The sequence below is a fragment of the Gallinula chloropus genome, assembly GCF_964237585.1.
Source record: "Gallinula chloropus genome assembly, chromosome: 24".
NCBI classification, from domain to species: domain Eukaryota; kingdom Metazoa; phylum Chordata; class Aves; order Gruiformes; family Rallidae; genus Gallinula; species Gallinula chloropus.
This window is the reverse complement of record NC_140109.1, coordinates 2,053,944-2,072,626: the sequence shown is the minus strand read 5'-3', so window position 1 is coordinate 2,072,626 and position 18,683 is coordinate 2,053,944. Positions and strand designations below refer to the sequence as shown.

At 50.6% G+C, this 18,683-nt stretch overlaps 1 protein-coding gene across 1 annotated transcript in view; it reads left to right on the top strand.

Annotated features, from left to right (window-relative positions):
- CLMP (CXADR like cell adhesion molecule) overlaps nt 1–12,947 on the top strand; it is a gene marked incomplete at both ends in the record, with an annotated part of 33,241 nt that extends 20,294 nt beyond the window's left edge. Inside the window, 6 exon segments of the mRNA XM_084274832.1 lie at nt 7,031–7,188; nt 7,872–8,073; nt 8,918–9,085; nt 9,447–9,569; nt 11,076–11,217; nt 12,653–12,947. Coding sequence (XP_084130958.1) covers nt 7,031–7,188; nt 7,872–8,073; nt 8,918–9,085; nt 9,447–9,569; nt 11,076–11,217; nt 12,653–12,947 — 1,088 coding nt within the window.
- Between the last annotated feature and the right edge of the window lie 5,736 nt (nt 12,948–18,683).

Below are 18,683 nucleotides of genomic sequence, written 5' to 3'. Positions count from 1 at the left end.
CTGCTAAGGAATAAAAGGAGAGGGACTCCTCAGTATAAGAATGGCTTCTTTGGGATCTTTATCAACCTTTCCAGTATCTTCTCACTGGTTTCCAGAGTTACCTCAGCTGATGCAACCTGCTCCTTGGATTTTTGAAGTCTGAGGAAAGATCTGATGGAGAAATCCTATTTTGAAAGCAGTTTTGTTGCTGTCTCTTCTGGTTTGTGTTCTGGGTTCTGCTCAGTGTCTGCCTTGGGCAGATAACTTCATTTCTGTGTGCCTTCATTTTTATGTCTGTGAACTGACAGCAACAATAGGCTTGCTGGAAGTCTCAGGCCTATGTGTATGCCTCAGAAGGCACCCCTAGAAATGATTACTGAAAGCATCTTTCCCTTGTACATTCAAGCCTTGCTTGGAACTAGGGAAAAGGAGTGGAGTTCCCAGTGTTTAAGGGTAGAATGTGTTGTTTTCTTGCTTTCCTCAACACAAAGCTTTGCAAGGCACACAAAGCGGCCCAGAGATGCTTGCAGAGGAGGGAATATCAGACAGTCATAGGTGCTTCAGCCCCCAAGGTATCTGTGATATGTACTGACAAGCTTTCTGTACAGATCTAGTCCATGCAGCTTGAGATCACCAGCTGTGTTACTGAAAGGCTTAGCTGGGTGGTGTCACTGTAAACAGAAGACACCTGGACCACTTCACTGATAAAATTGCCTGGACTAAAGGCTAAGGGACTTCACACATTCCCCTGTACAAACACTCTGTGAACCATTAAATAGGAAGATGTAGTTCTGATGCCTTGTCTTCTGTTCTCTGGTCTCTGGGGATGTAAACCCAGAATCTCTTCTTGCACTTTGTTTTAAAAGGCAAAGAGAAAAGGGAGAGCCACAGTACATACATAGCTGCTGGCTGCCCGTGAAGATACTCAGCTAGTGGAAAGCTTCCAATGTTTTTCCAATATTCCAAAGTCTCTCCAGGCTTTGGATTCAATTGTGTGTTGGTGCTGAAGGCAAAGTTCCTGTTGGTGTTTTTAGGGCTGGAATTTTACCTCTTGATTCTGGGATCACATAGATAAGATCCTTAGATTGTGTGCAGCCACAGGATCCATCCTTCATCTGCCTTTACTAGAGAAACCATCAGTTTTCCATAGGGAATATCCTGTCCTTGCTGCTGGTGTCACTTGTGAGACTTCAACCTGCACCTGGAGGTAGGGGGGAAGCATCTCACATGTACTTAGTGCATTGTGAAGACATGGTGCCTTCAGACACACATCATGTGTGCCTCCACAGTGCTGGGGTAAGGGCTGTCCCACAGACCCTGTCCTGCCTCATCCAGGGCTGCCCAGGGAAGGGATGGTGGCCAGCTCCTGCCTATGCCAGCAGAGCTGGTGATATCTGGTGTCACCAGTCAAATTCCAGCCTCCTCCTGCACTCTGTAGCTGTTGCAAAGCTTTAAAGAAGGGAGGTTTTGATTTGTGAGCCGTTGCTCTCTCTGTTCTCCCTGGGCAGCCCCGGCTCCTCGGCGGTTTCCATTCCAGAGGCTTCACGTCACCGTTGGAAGCTCAGCAGTGTGCAGGGCTCATTCCCCTCTGCTTTCTGTTTCCCCAGCCCCCTCAAACCCCCAGCACATGTGGCTCCAATCAGGGAACCGCTGCGGCGCTGTGTGGCTATGGATGGGGGGGGCTGACCTCTTTGTCTGAGCGCAGCCAGCCCGGTCCTGCGGGAGCTGACTGCTGGCTCGTGTTGTTCTTACTGAGATGCTTTTGCTTCACAACTGGATTCCTGAAATCAAAGGGGAGGCGGAAGGGGAGCGGGCTGCAGGCAGCATGCACTGGGGGCCAGGTCCTGGTCACTTGGAGCACTCAAGCTCTCGGGAGAAGGCGACCCTTGGCCTTTCTGTCTCTGCCAGCCAAGGAATACAGAAAGCAGATGTCCCAGAGCGCAGCCTTGGCTGAGTTAATTATCCTTAGGAGACTTCGGCTGTCCCCAGCTCTTCCTCCCTCTTGCAAAGAATGCAAAATAGCAGTCTGTAAGAAGACACCATCTTAGATTTATTTTGGCTTGGAAATGCTGTCAGGGTAACTAACTGTTAGGGGTAGTGTGGTCTGAGGGCGAGTGTGGGGTGCTGACCTTGTGGGTTCTCCTTACAGCCCTGGAACAAATCAACATAGCTATCCACTGTGGTGTATCCGCCCCAGGAACTGTGGGGGGAAAGACTCAAAGGGGGAGAAAAGCCTGAATGTGCCTGTGTCTGACATTACCAAGCAGTAAGTGGGGGGAAATGTTTGGTTTCTCACTGGAGGAGCTTAGTTTTAAGGCCTCTTCTGAGCCTGAAGTGCTTAAGAGTAGAACTAGTGTCTGTAGCGTCTTTAGCGCTTGGCTGATTTGAGCTTCCAAGCATCTCTGAAGGATTTATTCAGGATGTAATTCTTTGTCCATAAAAGTCAGTCAGCTTCTTACTTGAGCATGTAGAGCTTGCAATTTGCTTATTGCAAAATGCTCCTTGGGTTTGCTCATTACCACTATGACGACCACTGGTGGGAGTGGGAGGCGGCTGCTGCTTTTCCATGGAGCAGCTCAGTAAATCATTTCCTGCAAGACTTGAACAAGATCAAACTCAAACAGATGTGAAATGTCTTAAATTTCCTGTGTGGAATGGTTCAAAGCTACAGCCTGGCAAGCTGTCCCGGGCTCTGTTGTTTAATTCTTAAACACATTATTTGTGTATGTATCCAATTTAGTGTTTTCAAATACTTTCTTGAGTGGGATAAATGTTTTTAGTGCAGCAGCAGTGAGTCAGATGTGCAGGATTATTCAGCTAGAGGAGCACTGCAAGCCTGGATAATTCTGTGGATGTTCTCTGTGGGCTAATCTAAACTCTTGAAGTAGAAAGTTTGTGCTAGTTTGGATTGTTCTGACTAAAACTAGGTCCTTGGGCATGAAGGTCGGCCTCCAGGTCTGAGCCCAACACTGGACTGTTGGGTGCACTGAGGCTTTCCCAACAGCCTACCTGGATTTTGAGAGCAATGTGTGTTCCTTGGGGGTCTGCAGGGCCAAAGCTTCCTTCTGGGAAGGACCCATTTTCAGCTAGTGGAATCACATGAATCTGTGAACCATTTGAAGAGTATCTGAAGGACTCAAAATCAGACCACGTGTTCATGGGTTACCTTGAGAACTTGTCTGTAGGGGACTGTTCCCCTTTCAGGAGGGATGTGATGTGCCTTGACAACAGTGGCCATTCACTTCTCCTGCTACACTTTCATCCAGGAAACGTTTTGATATTAATGAACAAAAGCAGATTGGGCACCTATCAGAGGTGGAATGGAAATTGCCCAGACAGGGCTATAAACGGTGCGTGTGGATCCTGCTGGAATTCCTGCTCTTGCTGCTGCACTGAGGGGAGCTTTCCTCAGCAGCAGGTCTGAGTCACTTCCTGAGCACATTCCCTCTGGTGCTGCTATGGCATCTCTTGAGTCGCAGGCAAATGACAGGCTGCATCTCTGCTCCTCCTTGGACATCAGTGGCTTGGGAAGAGTCTGTTGTGAAGGTCACCCTTGATTTTAAAGAAAAAGCCAAATTAAATTATAAAAAGTGTAGTTGAAGCTTCACAGACGTTCCTGGAGCGACTGAAGCTTTTCAAGACCCTTTTTGGATGTTCATGTCTTAAATGAACTTGGTGTGGGTATGGTTTGGGCCGAGTTTATGAAGCACTATTGTGGGATTCTTGTATCTCAATTATCAGAATCTTTTCTAGGCTGTTCCTCCCAACTCCAGTGAAGTGGAATAGCTTAACTCATTACTCTTTAAAAACTATAATCTGTATTTCTTATTGCTCCCTAATTCAAACCTTCTGAGCCTAATGAAAGATTTAAATCTGAAGTTCTTTAGCTTTTTAGTACATGATTTTGCCAGGGAGTAAAAACGTCAGCAAAGCATTTCTTTTCCCTTTGACTCTGCTGGTGTGTTTATATCCATTGGCTATTGCTGGGATACACATGTATTTCTCTGCATGCCTGATGCTGGATGGGCATGGGAATCAACTGAGCTTCATCACACTGTGTGCAGAGGAGAATGTGTGATCCTGTTAGGGATTTGGGTTTGGAAATACCACTTTGGGATGGCCATAAGCTGTGACAAGGCCAAATGCAGGCTTTGCTCAGCACTTGCCACACTGCCCAGGGGCTGGTTCCTTCCTCCCTTCCCAAGGGCAGGCAGAAGTCCCTGGCATTCAGACCCTCTCATTGCCTTCTTTCAGAATCATTAATCTCCTAAAAAATGGTGCAGTGGGGTCTGGGAAGTACTTGCAGGTTCTTACTCACCCTTACTTTTTCCTGTGCTGGCTAAAACTCCTTTTGGGGGGCCCTGTCCCCATCGGTGCCCTTCTCCTGGCAAACCTCAGCTTGTGCTGGCTGTGCAGGGCTGGTTTAGGTGTGCTGCCTTTGGGTTTGTTTCAGATATTTGTTGCTTTGTGTTTCTTTAAAAAACACAGCGAGGGGTGAAAGACAATAATCTTTCCTCCCTTGTCTGCGGGGTGTTGGGTGAGTTATTGTCTTGTGAACAATAGAGCAAATATTTAAATGTTAGAGTGGTCTCCTCCCCCCCAGCACAGAGCACTGCACTGCCTGGGGTGCGTCAGCAAGGCTGGCAGCTGCACTGATGCTCTTCAGGCCTGTGGCCAACGCTTTCAGTCGCAATAAGCTCTTGGAGGGTTCCTGCTCTGCAGGAAAAACAAACCATCCTTCCTCTGAAGTCATGGGACGGGGGCTGAGTAAGGCCTGAGTAAAGCTGAACTACGCAATTCCCCAATTGCCCTTTGTAGTATCAAGAGCCGCACAGAGGATGTGGAAGGGGAAGAGGCTTTTCGGGTAAGGGCTGTGGAGCCTGCCTGGAAATGGTGTCACTGAGCCACTCTTGGATGGTGCTCCCTGGTCTTGTGCCTATGTAGGAGATGAGGTTACAGGTACAAGGCTCCTTCTCAAATCCAGAGCCTGTTTGCTGGGGAGCAACAAACTGGACCAAGGTATGAGGTCTCCTAAAAACCATCTATCCAAGCCAGAGAGGAAGGAGGCTGATGCTTGTTGCACTCCCTCAAAAGGTGCTTTAAAAGCCTGGGTGAGGTGTTGAACATCAAACTCTGCTTCCAAATGTAGAACAGACCATGAGCTGCACCCAGACCCGTGGTGCTCTGCTGGCCCAGGACTCCAAGAACACTGAGAGCATTATGTGAATGCTCCCTGGTGCCTAAATTAAACGTATTGATCGGTCATCTAGTGCCTGTCAGCGTGTTAATGAAGGCAGCCTGCAGCAATGCGGGCTGGGGCAGAGAGCAGGCGCTCATCTTGGGCACAATGTGTAATTGCATCTGGCAGGTGGAGCTCTGAGACTGGGGAATCCAGCGATGAGCTGTGTTGTTTTACCTCTGAAGACAGCAGCTAATGTGGTTGGGGTTTCGGTGCTTCACACAGGGATCTGTGTAGGGGAGGAGAGCTTAATCCTATGCTGGACTCCCTGTCTTAAAGCTCTGGGTGTTTCATGTACATGGTGGATCCTATACTTGAGAAATACCTGGCAAATATTAAGCATCAGAAGCTCAGGAGCTGAGGGATGGTCACACTAACGACTCAGAGGCAGAGCTGAGAAGGGGAGTGGAAGCAGAAGGAATTTTCCTAACCCGGAGTTGGTCCTGAAGGCACAGAGGCATCTGAGGAAGAGTCACATTGGATGTTATCTTTCCTGGGTGGGGTTTTTGGTTTTCTCCACTTAAAGGTAAAGGAAAGATTAAAGTTCTGCTGGGTAACACACAAGTATAGAATAAATTTAGCATAACTAGAGCTCCTAATACTCCTGCCAGTCCTCTTGCTATGTAATCACAGGGCTGCGTGTACCATCACACATGTGACTTCCCAGTGCTGCCCACTCAGTTTTCATCATAACTGGTCCAAGCAGCAAGATATTCCATCCCACTTTCTTTCCCCCACCCTGTGAAATACACTTTTAGGCATTCTCCTTGCACAGTGAAACTGAAGAACAGCTCCAGTGCAGACAGAAGCCTGGAACCTCCATGAAACTTGGCTGGAAATGTTTGGATGTGGTGCCACCAGACCCGGAGGGGGGTGTGTGGGGAGGGTGTGAGGGGTCCCTAACCTACATGCCCATCATTTCCCACACCTCTGACCTTTTGGGGCACCTGTAACTCAGTCCACGTGGTCCCCCAGGCTGGCGGCGGGCAAAGCTGACCTCCGGCCCTGGTTTTGTTTGGCTTTGGCAGGGATGCGTTGGAGAGAGACTCTGGAGAAGACAGTGCGGGTGTAGAGCGGCTGGCTTAAGTGCCCACGTCCTCCTCGTCCCAAGTTTTCCGGGAGCTGCCCCGTGCTTTGGCTTTTCCTGGCCAACATTTGAAAGGCTCTGCTTCCCTCTCGTGGCGCAGCTCGGGAATGGGTTTTTTAAAATGAAAAAGTAGCTTGACAAACCGTTTTAGACATCTTAGCGGGTTTTTTTGACGTTGCTACCCAAAGCCACTTCGGTAGCCTACTTGTACCGTGCCTTTCTCAAGGTTTAACCCTGTTGTGCCCAGGCTGCTCCCTCATTCCCAGTGCTGCAATGCAGGCAGCAAACATCATCATCACCTGGTGCAAGGAGAAGGTTCTGATCTTCATCTGACTGACCTAGCAAGAAAGCAATGGGCTCTGAGGGTTTTTCAGGTGGAAGTGCTGCTCAGGAGTTAAGCTTCTAGAAGGTGAAGGCAAAACCTGAGGAGGTTGTCTTGAGATTTTGAGCGCACAAAGGACGTGGTTGTGAATTGAGGATTGACAGCTCTGGAGTGTGAAACCATCTGCTCTTTGTGCTTGAATATCAGTGTGAAACTAGCTGCTAGTGTGTGTAGATGTCCCCTTTAATCGGCTGCAATCTGCCTGGGGAGCCAGGCTGGTGGGTTTTCTTTCACACCAGGAAGTGACTGAAGAGGAATCCAGTGAAACCCAAGCTAGCAACGCTTGTCAGTGTGGAGAAGCATCATTAATCCTGGTCTCTGACCACTGGCATCTGTCTTTCAGCTTCCTGCTCTCTCTGGCTGTCCGAGGCTCAGACTGAATTTAAGAGGGTGGCTGAAGAGAACGTGACTTTGCCCTGCCACCACCGCCTGGGCCTCCTGGAGCAAGGGAGCCTGGACATCGAGTGGCTGCTGCACATCTCCGAAACGGTGCAGAAAGCGGTAGGTTCAGTCATGGCCGAGCATCTGTGGAGAGAACTCTTAGTCTGTGCTGAGGTCAACAGCAGCTCTTGATTTAAAGAGGCTTCTCAGATGATCTCCTTGAGTTAATGCTAACGAAGTAAAGGGTGTTTAGAAACCTGCAGCTGATTGATTGGGAGGTCTGTGGTGTTCCAGAGTTACCTGATGTTCCTGCCTGCAACAGGCTGTGCTGCAAGCACACTTTCTTTAATGCTGTTACATAATCAGTCGTCACTGTATAAACCTCAGATTCGCCCTTCAGGTTCTCAGAAGTGACCTTGGATCTCACAGGCCACTTTGGAAACCCAGGTTTTGGGAAAAACTGCAGTAGTTTAGTACTTAGAAAAAGCAGGTCTGCAGCAACTTCAATGAGGTAGCTGAAGGAAAGCTGGCTTGCTTGTATTACAGCATAAGCTGATGCCAACTTTAGCACTAGCACAAACATTCCAGTATAAATCTCTGCCACGAACATAGTTTGTGTATCAGGTCCAGACTCGCAGTCCAGGTTTGCTTTTCCACTCTGCCACAGCCTTCCCCTGTGACCTTTGGCAAGTCACTTAACCAGGCAGAACTTGGCCTGCAGTTCTGGAGAATGCTTTAATCTCTGGCTCTGTGTGAAAGTAAAATTATCAGTGGCTGATCTGTGCCTTATCTGTGCTCCTCAGGTGATCACTTACTCCGGAGGCCGTGTTTATGACGACCTGAATGAGGAACAGAAAGGGCGTGTTTCCTTCACATCCAACTTCCTTGCTGGAGATGCATCCTTACAGATCACATCCCTGCAGTCCAGCGATGCAGGGAAGTACATATGTAAGGTTAAAAACGCTGGGCAGTACGAGTGGGCTCGCATCACCCTGAAGGTTGTAGGTAAGGTCATTTGATTGTTCCCCCAAAGGAAAACAAACTGAAATGGCTAGATTCTTATGGCTTCCTGCAGAGAGATTTATTTCAGCAGGGTATACACACAGGCATCTCACGATCAGGTTTCCCTATCCGACTCTATATCTGCCTTTGCCCTTTTTTGGCGAAGGACAGGTGACAGGAAGAGCCTAAAGGATCATTCTGAGGTCAGGACGATCACCTGCAAAATCATATGAACTGCTATTTCCAAATTATCTCTATGATCTCATCACACAAACTGGGCTGATACTCTAGCCTAGCTGGCGATCACTCTGTCCAGATGTCCTTCTGAGGACTCTGGGTTCATGTCCCAGGACCCCAAACTGATCTAAGATCGTAGAGGTGACAAATAAGCTGCCAGGGTTAGGATTTCTCTTCCCTGGTTTCTGTCTGTTGGGTGGCTTTTGGCCCATAGCCTGTCATCCCATGGCTAAGTGCTGGGGCCTGCCGGATGCTGCGGGGAGAAGGAAGAAATGGAGAAGTAGGGGGAGGGAAGGGATGTTCTCCAAATAGCACCTAGAAGAGGAACACAGTGGTGAGGCTCTACTGATGCAAGTGTCCGTGAGGCAAGCTGCACCAGAGTATTGTATCAGGTTGTTTTTATGCCTGGGCCAGCCAGCTCCACTTCTCAAGACTATGAAGTTGCACAGGGTTGTAGCTAAAGTCCTCTAACAAACATTGCTGGTGTCATTCCATAATGCAGTCCAGGGAAAGCAGCTCTTGGATGCTGCTTAAATCACATACTTGCCCCAAGAAAGGTTTTTCCACTGAGAAAGCTGCATCTGCATGACCAGTCTTCTGTTTCCTCTAGAAAAACCTTCCAAGCCCAAGTGCTGGCTGGAAGGGGAGCTCTTGGAAGGAAAGGAACTGTCCTTGCAGTGCCGGTCTGTCTCTGGCACTGCACCCATCTCCTACCGATGGCAGCGCATAAACGAGGAAGACGAGAGAGCTGAACACCTCCCGCCCACATCGAGAGTCAGTAAGTCAGGGCACTTCCTCATAGGGTTCTTGGTATGTTCCAAGCCAGATAACCACCCTAATGTGCACCCACTGTCACGTTGCCTGGCTTTTAAACGGGGTTTATTTGATGGTGGCATAGCAGGATGTCTTGCTACCGCAGCTGGATGTGGTGGTGAGCTCCACCCTGAACAAGGACGTGCAGGAGGACTTTGTGTGGTGTTCTGCTTAAGGCTGATAAATGATATTTTACGAGGCATCATCATTGGTTGTTCTTGAACCAATTTGATCTGGACTTCCAATGTGTCCTTGTGCATCCTTCTGGCTGTTAAAGCTTCCAAGTTTTTTTTTGATTCATCCCGGTGTTGTTCTTCCTGTTTCAGACATTTCTAATCCCGGGCAAGTCCTACTGAAGAATCTTACCCAGATGAGCACAGGGTTATACCAGTGCATTGCCACCAACGAGGCCGGACAGGAAAGCTGCGTAGTGCAGGTGACAGTGCAGCGTAAGTATTGGCACATCACTTGGGATTCGCACTGCCATGAGAGCTGCTTCCCAGCTGTCCCAGCTCTGGGCCACACCTTGGCCCTTTCCTATCTGAATCATACAAAGTAGTTAACATTTATGATGCTTAAGGTTTGCACAGCAGTCCTCTGCATAGCCTGAGGTGGTAGGTCCATTGTTTGGTCTTTTAGAAGTTCTGATTTTTGAGACCGACTAAGGAATTACAAGGTTAGAAGTCCCAGAGTCTCCAGCTATGAGGGTACTTCTGGCTGGGGGGATTGCATGGTATCCCTCTCCAGTACAAAATCTCCCTGTGGATAGTCTGGCAATCCAATTCCAAATCACTTATCTGTTGTGCTTCAGACAGTAAACTCTCCAAAGGCAGATGGAAAGGCTGACATGAAGCAATATCCGGGATGAAAAGCAACTTTTGACAAGGTTTGGGTTAAATCCAGGTGTAATAAGTTCTGTCCTGAGCACCAGAGATTGAAACCAATGTCCTACCTGATTAACCCCATCAAGGGTGGTGCCTGCCTTTGCATATGCACACAAGGAAGAGGGTGGAGTTCAGCGCCAGCACCCCAGGACAAATCCAAACAATGCAGTTCAGGGGGTTTTAGATGCAGATCTGCAGGACATCAGCAGGAGCTGGATGTGCTGTGATAAAAGGCTACTAATCCGTCTCTTCTGTGGAGATTCCAAGGCTTTGGAATGTTTCTGCCCAGCCAGGCCTGAAATAACTGGTATATAACTGGGAGGAAGAGAAACCTGTTCACCTGGGGCATGTGAAGTGAAAGCATCCAGGCAGCTTTTATGCCAATTGAAGTGAACTGGTTTAAAACCTCCCTGGCTTTGGTTCGCTAACCCCCCCACGGAGACAAGCCTTAAGGAAACACCGTTCAGCCAGACCCAGCCTAACTGCCCTGATCCAAAGCTGCTGCTGTGACAGGGCCCATGTACGCTGGGAAGCGGCTGCTCTTTAACTGTCGCTTCAGATGAAAAATGCCTACAGTTCAGTCTTCCTTTCCTCCTCCTCTACCCCCTGAGGTAACTCTTCCACCCTGCTGAATAGTTCATCCTGCAAGTGGATTGTAATCACTACAGAGTGAGTTGAGGTGGGGGAAAACCACCCTGGGGAAGCGCTGGCAGTTCAGGCACTCCTCTAGTGAACCGCTGGGAGCTTTGCCTTGCCTGGGGGTTGTCCTGTCTGCCGCAGTACTTTTCTGTGGTTCCACACTCTCAGGAGAGGGTTTTTCCTCCTCCTTTTGATTCAGGCCCACAGCTGGAGGCAGGGCACTTGGGATCCCACCCTGGTGCAGGGCAGGTGAGCTGTGAGCTGGGTTTAGAAACAATGCCTGAAGATAAACTGGTTCAACCTCTGTGCAGAGACACACCTACAGAAGCAGAGCAGTACATTCTGTTCTGGCTCATACCCCGTGCTACAAGTTGTAGGGTGGGCTAGAATCCAAGAGTATGCCAACTAACTCCTTTGTTTTCTGGACAATAGATGCTCAAAACATCGGCATGATCGCTGGAGCAGTCTGTGGGGTGGTGGTGGGCCTTGCCCTCCTCTTCCTGGTGGTGAGGCTGACAATAAGGAGGAAAGAAAAGAAGAGATATGAGGAGGAGGAGGCACCAAATGAAATCAGGTGATGCCTTTTATTTAATCCTTCACTGCCCAGCCTCCTTCCTTTCGGTTTCACACAGCTTTTCACTACAGTTTTAGGTCATCTTGGTATAACCGTCTTTAAACAGTGGCTCTGAAAAGCTCTCGCAGCCTCCCTGAAGTATCTCTGTTAAGTTTCTTGACTGTGACAACTCTTGTGAAGACTTCCCAGAAAATTAGATTGCTGAAAATATCTTCTCCCCCCTTCCCCCTGCAGATTAGCACACAACTCAAGAAAATGCTCACTCTCACCCTTGCAATGTCAGCATTTAATCCTCCCCAGTACCAAACTCAGCCTGCCTGTCCACTGCTGCTCTGAGAGCTTTCTTGGGTTTTTTTTTTGGGGGGGGGGGTTCTTTCAGTAGGTTGGTTGGTTTGGGTTTTTTTGTTGGTTTCTTTTATTTTCTTATTTTGTTGTTTTTTTTTTCAACTGCACCTTCTGTTGGGAAGGCTGCAAGGCAGGCAGGTCCTAACGGGCTGCCTTGAGCCTTTCCAACAACTGTGCTGCTGGATTTAGCTCTGGGTGAGAAATCCCCTGAGCTGCTGAGCAGCGTTGAGGAGCCTCACCCCAAGCTGCAGCACTGAGAGTGCTGATGCATGTTCTTTGAGCTCCCCTGTCCCACGCTGTGTGATGTGTGAGCTCTGCCACTTAAAACTCCCCTAAGCTGAGGGTGAAACTTCTCGGGAAGGAAAGTGCTGGAAAAAGGTATTTCCAGGAATGAGCTTTAGCTGCTCCAGCCCTTGAAGGAGTGCTGTGCCTCATTATGCTCTTGTGTCTGTTTGTAAGAGACTGCCTGCCCTCATATGACATCGATGCAGCATCACACATCCCTAATCCATTCAGCAGCTGATTGCTCTGCCTGCTGGTAAGGCTGCCATCAAGAAGGGAGTCTCTGCTGACTCCTCCTCTCTCCTTTTTCCTGTTCCCTTTGCTGTAGAGTCGTACATGCCTTTTTATTTTTAGCTCCGTCTTCAGCCTCTTGTTGTATCCCCTTTTTACGCACTACTGTCGCCTCTCCTCCTCTTCCTGTGCTGCTTTTGCTAACCACATTTCTTTCCCCACTAGAAGAACAGGTCTCAGCTCATCCTGAGTTAGGTCCTTAATCGTTAAGGAGTGGGGATTGCAGAGCAGACAGTTCTGCCAGCCCCTGACACTTGGCATCTGCTGCACAGGCCTCAAAGCTGCACACACAGAGCCAGGGTGTGCAGCACGTGCCCTAAATCCATAGCCCTGTGCAGCAAATGGGAGTTCAGCCCTTAACTTGGGACACCTTGGGCCCTGCTCATGCTGCTGGGTGTCCCAGCACTTTGCAGCTTCGATAAGCAGCTGATTATTGCCACAGCAGCTCGGTCTGGCAAAAGGCAGGAACACTTCTGTTCGCCTGGTATTTGAGCCCCTGTTGTCTGTTTGATTGCAGAGAAGATGCTGAGGCGCCCAAGGCCCACCTTGTCAAGCCCAGCTCCTCCTCCTCTGGTTCCAGGAGCTCGCGCTCAGGTTCCTCCTCAACCAGGTCGACAGCCAACAGTGCCTCTCGCAGCCAACGGACTTTGTCAACAGAAGCTACTCCCCACCTAACTCCTCCCCAGTACAGCCAGAGGGAGACGGGAGGAAAAGATGCTGAGCCAAAGAAAGTCGACTACAATAACCTGATGAAGATGGGAGCCACGTTGGTCATGGTGCCTGCCCAGAGCCGAGCCTTCCAGACCGTGTGACTGCTCACCAGGCTCCTGCTGTCCAGAAACACTTCACATACCACCAGCCACATAGGAATTGTTAGATTAGCCAGTTATCTTCCTGGTCAGCTTTAATCACCTGTGATTATTCACACCACAAGAAGCCCCCCCACTCAGCTCTTTCATACATCTTCCAGCACTGAGGTTCTTGATACGGAATTCTGTTGTTGAATGATATATCTGAGGGGAAAAGGAGCTGCCTTTAATTACCTTTTTTTTGGGGGGGAATAGATCACTGAGCATTTTAAAACTACAACAGTGAACTGCTGTAGAAATGAAATGAGGCTGAACCTCGGGATTTTCTGAAAGGGATCTACAGAGACATAGAATATAATAATCCCGAGAGGTTTCGTGGGGAGGGAGAAGTCTCTTGTGCTGGCTTTGGAGAACTTTCTCAAAGATGTGTTGTCCCACCTGAGGATGTTGAGGCAGACTCTCTGCTGAGGGCAGTCTGGCACCCAATGTCAAGGGAACCAACAGGCACTTTGCTGTTGCTGCATCCAGTCCTTCCAGGAAACACTTCTGGAAGCTGGAACCACAGTGGGAATGAAAGGATCTCTCAAAAAGGTCAAGAGATGCAGTCAACAGCATGTGTCTGAACAAACCTCTGTACTAGAGGACCCTTCATGTGAAGGGAATGGAGGTGCTTTAATTGCCACAATGAACTTCATGATGGACCCAGAGAGAGACAGCTGGGAGCCTGACTGTGCTTTAATGGACAGTGCTGTAGAGCTGCGGCAACTCCCTGGGAGTGTTGGTATCTGTGGCAAATGAGCCTTAGTGTCATGAGAACTGGGCCCTGAGCCTGGTACCTGAGGTGGTACCTCGAACTGGTGCCACCAATCTACCAAAAAGCCCGGGTGAAGTGTTTGGAAGATCTCTCTGCTCTTGCCAGGTTGTGGATTCACCGGCTGTGGGGTGGGCCCTGCTGCAGAAGCCTTATGGAGAGCTCTTCTGAGACGTGAGCAAGCAGCATTCAGCTGTCCAGGTAAGGCTGCAGCAGAGCAGCCAGTGAGGAAAATACACCAGGGATGGGGAAACAAGCACAACGCTGCTCCTGTGGGATGGTACCTGTGTGCAGCGTCCCGTTGATACACCCGATGCTGCTGTTGAGGCTTAAACCTCAGCACAGCTCTAAAAGAAACCGCAGGAACCATGGAAATATCTGTTCTGGTTATAAATCAGCCAGGATAAGCGTTTCCAAGGGGTATGAGGTTTTATGCTTGGAGTTGAAGGCTGATAGGAACTGGCGGGAGGTGGGGACAGGTTTCCTCTGGAGGCAGATCTGTCATTTATATTTTTCTGTGAAGGACTTGGTGCTGACTGTTGCCATACACAAGACACAGAGCTTGTAGGTTCTAGATTCCTGTATTCCTGGACTGGTAATTTTCTGTTTTAGAGTATGAGGGCTTTGGTGGGTTTGGTTGGAGAAAACCTTCCCTCCCCCAAATGGTAAAAAACCAACCAATTTGTGGAATGAGTCTATGGGAGATGGGTCAGCACAGAAGAACCACAAACCTATAGTTCTTACACTCCAGGGCCTGTCATTAATCTCCTGTTCTGACTGAGACCCAGAATTCTAGCTTCTTTGCCAGAGATCTCAGGCAATCTGATCAAAGCCAGACCCTGCCTGGGCCACTTTCTGACAGGAACTAGGTTTCAAAGTTGCCCTAAGCTACTGGAGAACTTCTGTTCCTAGGAGCAGCCACCCATTTTCATCATGGGTACCAAAATTTCCCTTGCTCCCTGTACCCCAGAGCCAACCCAGCTACCTGTGGCCAGTCTAAGTACTGAGTCTCGGATGCAAAGAGGAGACATATGGTATGGGGTGTCTGATGAGCTTGGACTTTCCAACAACTCCTGGCTGTGGGCACTGTCCCCTTTTCCCTGGGTGCCCCAGAGGTGTGCTCCTGGAGCAGCTGTGCGTGGGTGGGCTGGGCAGTGGCTCTCACTGCTCAGGAGCAGCAGCAGGGTCTGGGGTTCTGTTGCGGTGGCTCTTTTTGTGGACCCCAAGAGGGCTCAGGAGAGCGAAAGCGCTTACGAGGTGCCTCCAAGCAGAGCTGCTCCAGTAGTTTGTGGCTTGTTACTGTGCTTAGTGTGACCTGTGTTGTGCCCAAGGATCCTCACTGTGTGCCTGTGAGCCCAGGAGTGCTTCTCCCAGTGAGGAATACAGGCCCGAGCAGCCGGAAGTGTGTTCCCGCAAAGCAAGGTAACCGTTGGGCCGGCTGAGCACTGGCTGCCATCCCAGCACTGTGGTTACCTCTGAGTCACAGGCTGGGCTCCCAATTAACGAGGAGGAGGGTGCTCTGCCTCCAGCCCAGAGGCCACTTGCTGCTGGCTAGGAGAATCATGCTGGCCTGCTCCAGGCAGTGTCTTTCCTGGAGGAAGAGGCTGCAGGGCAGGCCCACCCCAGCAGCCCACTCCTGGCCTCCAGCTCTCCTGGAGAAGTCAAGTCACTCCTTGTGTGATGAGCAGACCAGGACACCCCCAGTGTCACAAAAAGCCCCGTGGTCTCCTCCCTCCATGGAACAAAGACTCAAAGATCTGCAGGCACTGTGGCGATTTCAGATCACTGTGTCTGAAACACTGTGGTGCGCTCTGGGCCTCAAAGGTGAACGTGAAGTCACACCTGGGCTTCACTGCCCAAAACAGCCCAAAGGGACCTGGTTGTTACCCAAAGGAGGTAACACCACAGCAAACATTTCAAAGGGATGCTTTCTGAGCTCCAGGCCATGCTGTCAGGGGTTGCACAAGGGAAGTGAATGAACCCTAAGCCAAACTGTGTTGTAAAATAGTGTACTTAAAGCATTTACTGTCCTAGACCAGTTATTACTCGTGTGATTAAATGCATACAATGCCACGTAGCTTGCTTTTGCTTCTCAGCAGCTAAACTAAGCTTCTATCTCTTCTCCCTGCTCTAACTGGTGTACTTGTACTGTGTCTGAACAACTCAGAGGAAAGCAAATATTTATTATTGATTCCTTTGAATCGATGACTTAATAATATTTTTTTTTTTGGTTGGGTTGTTTTATAAATAAACGTGCTGCAGCTGAGTGCTGCAGCTCAACTAAACTTGCACTAATGCTCTGTCTCCTGTGGTAAGATGTGTTGCAAGCTGTCAGGCTGAATCCAAGGGGGGAAAAAAAAAGAGGTATGGAGTCAAAAATAGCATTTTTAAGCCCACAAGGCCTACGTGCAGGGTTGTGCTGTAAGTATGGTGGAAGCTGGTCTCTTTCCTGGGTCTTCTTTCCTGTCTGAATTCACTGACATGGGATGAAATGCATGAAACCTGGGGTGCACTGAATTAAATGGGTGTTTTGGCTCCCACACAGCTATTTCACCTGAGGTATTTTGGCTGCGGGTGTAGGTGCTTCAGGCTAACACAGTGAATAAGCCTGTGCAGACACGGCAGAGATACAGGCCTCTGGTGCTGTGTCACTCCTGCACCTGTGACCCGCGCCCCGAAACACCCCAGTGCAGTTCAGAGCTGGGAAACCTTGAACAACTAGTTGTGTTCAGGCACTTTTTAGATCATTTCTGCAGATAAACATCTTGAACTGGCCAGAAGGAATCTCTGGTCAGGGAGATGGAGGTAGAATTTAGGGTAAGGAAAGACGACTCTGGGTGCTGCCTGTTGCCTCCCTCTCGCAGTGGTTCAGGCTTCCTTCCCTGGGGCAGTTTTGCGTAGGGGTCTCCCAGGATCAGCAATCTTCTCTACAGGAATCTGGGAGGAAAAATTGCAACATTAAGGAGGCAGGATTTGAAACAACACACAGTGATGACACCGTGGCCTTGGGGGTGCGTCCTCCTGTCTCTCCCTGATGTGGGAGGAAACACTGTTGCTGGCTCACTCTGGTGCTGATGACATCCCCAATCCTGGTTAGGCGATGGCATATTTTGGGAAGAGTTGTGCAATCGTGTGCCTTTTGTATGGTATCGGGAATTTGGGGTTATTTGTAGCCAGGCTCAGCCCCGATAAACCGAAGGGGGAGAGCTGCCTTGGAAAGGCACCAGACCCATGGTGTGTGGCTGCTGGTGCTGTGAACAGGAAGCCTGCCTCTGATAATCTCCAATCCTGCTGTGAGTGCTTGAGGAAGTGGCAGTGCTTGATCTTTATGCTAAATGAGCTTCCCAATACAATGTTGAAACTCATCATTTATTACCCAGTTTCCCCCCCACCCCCGATGAGCAGAGTACTTGCTAGTGTCCAGCCTCCCAGGCATTAGTTCTTCTGACACACAGCAAATGAGCTTACTTCAGCCCAGCCCCTGAACAGCATTTGATTTTTAAGGTTGGGAGACACTTGCCAAGCTGCCCTCCTCCCTGCTCTGACTCACTGCTGGTTCAGGCTGCCCTTGCTCGCTCTCAGCCTGCTGTGGTGCTGCAGCACACTGAAGTGTCACCATTTAATTTCAAGGCACAGGTCCTGCTATTCTTAGGCCCTACTGAAATTCTGCCCGTGATTTAAAAAAAAAAACCCAAACCCAAACCATGAAACAAACAAAACAGCAAGCCAAAGCAAAGATATGAAGTGCAGGCAACCCCTGGCTAGCAGTGTGGCTTCTGAGACACAGAGCATGGGGTTTTCAGGGAGCAAATGAGCAGCACATGCCTTCTGAGAAGCATCCCCTGCTGCACAGGCCATACCTGGTGATCGTTTGTACTGACCCCCTTTAGTAGCATAGGAGTGACAGCCACGCAGTGAGGCAGAGCCCCTTACCCTTTCCTGCTGCACTGCCTGTCTCTCCCCTCACTGGCCCCAGTTCTGACTCCAAGTGACCCCTTTGGTCCCGGTTCAGGTCCCAGCACTGTGCCTGGCAGAACAAGGGCTGGGCGAGAGCCGCAGGCTGGTGCCCAACACGAGCCATGTGCTGTGGCACAGGCAGGGAGCCTGCAGCGGGTGCCAGGAGGGGGCCTCTCCAGCCTGCCCCGAGCGTGTGCTGCGGGCCTTCCCGTGCGGCTCCTGCAGCATCACTGGCTCGGGAAAGACCTTTAACACCACCGAGTCCAAGCGCTCCTGCCCTGTGCTAACCCACATCCCGGGACACCTCCTCAAGGCGCCGGGGAGCGCGGGGGGTGGGAGGGCAGGGCGGTGAGGCCGGGGCAGCGCACGGTGACGGACGCACGGAGGTAACGAGCCGTCACCGCCCGTGGGGAACCCGAGCGATGCTCTCTTCCTCCCGGCCGGCTCCCATCCGCCTGCCGCCCACCTTCCCCCCGCCGCCATCTTGGTCCGCCATCTTGGGCCCCCCCCGACCCCCTTCTATGTAAATGAGCCCGCCGGCGCCGCGACCTAATTGGCCACTCCCGCCTCACGGCGGCCTCCCCGCCTCCCGCCAAATATGCAAACGAGCCCCCCTCCGCCGCGTTGCGATTGGCTGCCGCTCGCTCCCCAGCGCTCTTTTCCTGCCCCCGACCCCTCTTTCTGCCCACGCTCGCCGGTGTCGTCACCGGCATGCGGTGGCCGGAGGGCTCTCATTGGCTCCCGCGCAGGCGAAGCCCCGCCCCCCCCCGCGGGCGGGGAACGATCGTTGCGGAGCGGTGGGCGGTTGGGGTGGGGGAGCGGGGAAAGCGCATGAAGGTTCGAGAATACCGGCCGGGCCGGCGGGCACGCCCCCTTCCTGCGCACGTCACGAAGGGTGCGGGTTCCGGCGGGCGGCCATTGGCTGGAGGGGCGGCGGCAGAGGCGAGCGGATTGGCTGGGGCAGCGAGAAG